The sequence below is a fragment of the Apis dorsata genome, unplaced genomic scaffold, assembly GCF_000469605.1.
Source record: "Apis dorsata unplaced genomic scaffold, Apis dorsata 1.3 scaffold_575, whole genome shotgun sequence".
Classification (NCBI taxonomy): domain Eukaryota; kingdom Metazoa; phylum Arthropoda; class Insecta; order Hymenoptera; family Apidae; genus Apis; species Apis dorsata.
In genome coordinates this window covers 195,342-198,105 of record NW_006263785.1, presented here as the reverse complement: position 1 = coordinate 198,105, position 2,764 = coordinate 195,342, and the positions used below count along the sequence as shown (strand labels likewise).

Sequence of the window (2,764 nt, the reverse complement as noted above, 5' to 3'; positions counted from 1 at the left end):
AAAAATATTATATTTAAAAAATTTCCTGTGAAAAAAATATATTTCATTTGTTATGAAAATTATATATTAAATTATATATTTTAATAATCATGCACAATAGTATGTTCTAAAGTATGTTTATAGCATGTTTATAAATAGAACAAAATAAAAAGAATCATTTAAATAATTAGCAATGTAATTATGTCAATATATTATTATACTTATATAAATTATATTATTATATAATTTAATATTATAATTNCAAATTTTTGAAATCATTTCATTTGCAAAAAAATTTTACTGTCATATTATAGCCTCTTTATTGAACAACTTTCGTTAATAAATTTTTTTTATATTTCCAAAAATTTGTGCTAAATTTGATTGAATTATAGTATATATATCATAATATATACATTAAAATATAATAATATACTATATTATATTATATAATATACTATATTATATTAATAATATAATTATATTATATTATATTGTAAAAATAAATAAATTTAATTCACTTTTAATTCATTTTTTAATTAAGGAATCTTGGTGGCAGTGAAGAAGCAATTACACCTTCTATTTCATTAATTCCTATTAAACAAGAACTAAATAGTAATGGAACAGAAGAAAATGGAGCAACATCTAGCAATCTTCCATTACCATCTTTAATAAAGGTCTCGCCATTAAAATCTCTTCTTCGAGATGATTTACGACGTAAACTTTCATCTGGCTCAGGAAATAATAACAACAACAACAATAATAATGGTACTTTTATTATCTTATAAAAATTATTTTTATTATTAATGCCTTATATAATATATAATGCCTTAGTATAATTTAAGGTTTTTAAATATGAATTATGTACTTTAGCAAAATTTTTTGAAATTTTATTATTAAATTATTAAATTATTTTATTATTATTAAATTATTTTAAATTTTAAAATATATAAATATAAAAGTCATAAGTTTTATATTTTCATATTTTTGATACACACTTTAATTAATGTAAACATAAATATTGAATATATTTTTTAGAGTAATTATTTTTCTATAAATATATAATTATAAATGATTTTGAAATAGGTAATAATAGCTCAAATTCAAATCCACATTCAAGAGGAGAACCTCCTAGTTCAACAAGGCCCGATCAACGAAGCAATGGACTTCAATGCGCTCATTGTAGAATTACCTTTCCTGATCAAACATTATATTTTCTTCACAAAGGTTGTCATAGTGAAAGCAATCCCTGGAAATGTAATATTTGTGGAGAACAATGTTGCAATTTATATCAATTCAATTCGCATTTATTAAGTAAAAGTCACCAATAATTATTGAAAGAATAATATTCTTTCAATAATTCTTAGAACCTTGTTTATTTAAATAGTTGATATAAATTATTTTGCTATAATTTATACAAGAAAAATTATAATTTTGAATCAAAGAGTATTTATGTTTTATAGTATAAAATATAAATTAAATTTTGAAAATTATATATAATAATATTCAAAATTAATATTTCTAATTATTTATAAATATAGATATTAATAAATGAGGTTCAAGGAATAATACTTTGCTATTTGGAAAAAATCGTGCCTTCATCAAAAAACCTTTGTCAACGCTCACATTCGTCCGAACCGTGCTAATTTATGATGGTACGAATAATCCGTCCATGGGGCTTTACTAAATCATATTCCGAAAGCTCTATTGATAGTTTTTAATCTAGTTATATATAGTTTTAGATAGAAAAAAACAGTGAATATCATTGTGCTCTTTTCTTTTATTCAAATTCTTTTTATGCACTGTTTTTTGTTTAGTTTTTTGTAAAAAATTATTTGTTAAATTTTATTAATTTTATATTTAAATTCTTATATTATTATATATATATTTTACTTAATCTTATTAAAATAAGAATATTATCATAAGGAATATTATCATAAGAATATTATCATAGGAAATATTGTTTTGATTATTCGTATATTCCAAAAATTTACGAATAATCAAACAAAATTACTTAAAAATTAAATTTTAATTATTGATTTATTATTATAGCGTGAAAAAACCGAGCCGTGTAAAACATTGCATATAAATACAAATATATAAATAGGAAAAAGAGATGATAGTAAAGTGTTATTTTAGGATAAGAAATATTTTATATAAAGATATTTGTACAGAAAAGAAATAAAATATTAAAATGTATGCAAAGAAGAGGTCAAGATATCATATTTCAAAAATTAATATTAATCAAAATAATATCAGAATAAATTATAATAATGTGATTGTTAAAATTAAATTTTACACAAATTTAAGATAATATAATTAAAAAGAAAATTTAATAAAAATATATAAAATTAAAAGAAAATAAAATTAAAAAATTAACTAAATATCCAAAAATTAAATAAATATCTATTTAGTTTAATTAATTATAAATTTATTTCAATAATAGTTCAGAAATATGATTTCTAGACTCTATAAGTGTTTTATGTACATGTGTATGTATGTATGTATTAAAACAGAGTATTCATTTATTGCATAAATTTTGTGTTGTTATTTTTTAATATAATATAATCAAATTTCAAATCAAAGTCATTAAAAATTTATATTAAATATTATTTTCAAAAAACGAATGTAATAGAATGATAATAGAATTTATTGGGTACTCTGTACATATGTTATATTAAACAAGTACATTAAGCGCGATACGCACGAATATTGTTGTCAATGGTTATAGTTATTTAAAAATCGTTCCGTAAATTGTGTAATATTTAATATCATTATTTTTATGTTG

General features: G+C 19.1%; 1 protein-coding gene across 1 annotated transcript in view; it reads left to right on the top strand.

The window, feature by feature from the left end:
- LOC102677358 (zinc finger protein ztf-16) overlaps positions 1-2,181 on the top strand; it is a 4,944-nt gene extending 2,763 nt beyond the window's left edge. The window contains exons 7-8 of the mRNA XM_006620982.2: positions 521-744; positions 1,063-2,181. Of these exons, the coding sequence (XP_006621045.1) occupies positions 521-744; positions 1,063-1,307 (469 nt within the window). The 3' untranslated portion in view covers positions 1,308-2,181. The remainder of the gene's footprint in view (positions 1-520; positions 745-1,062) is intronic.
- The last annotated feature ends 583 nt before the right edge of the window (positions 2,182-2,764 follow it).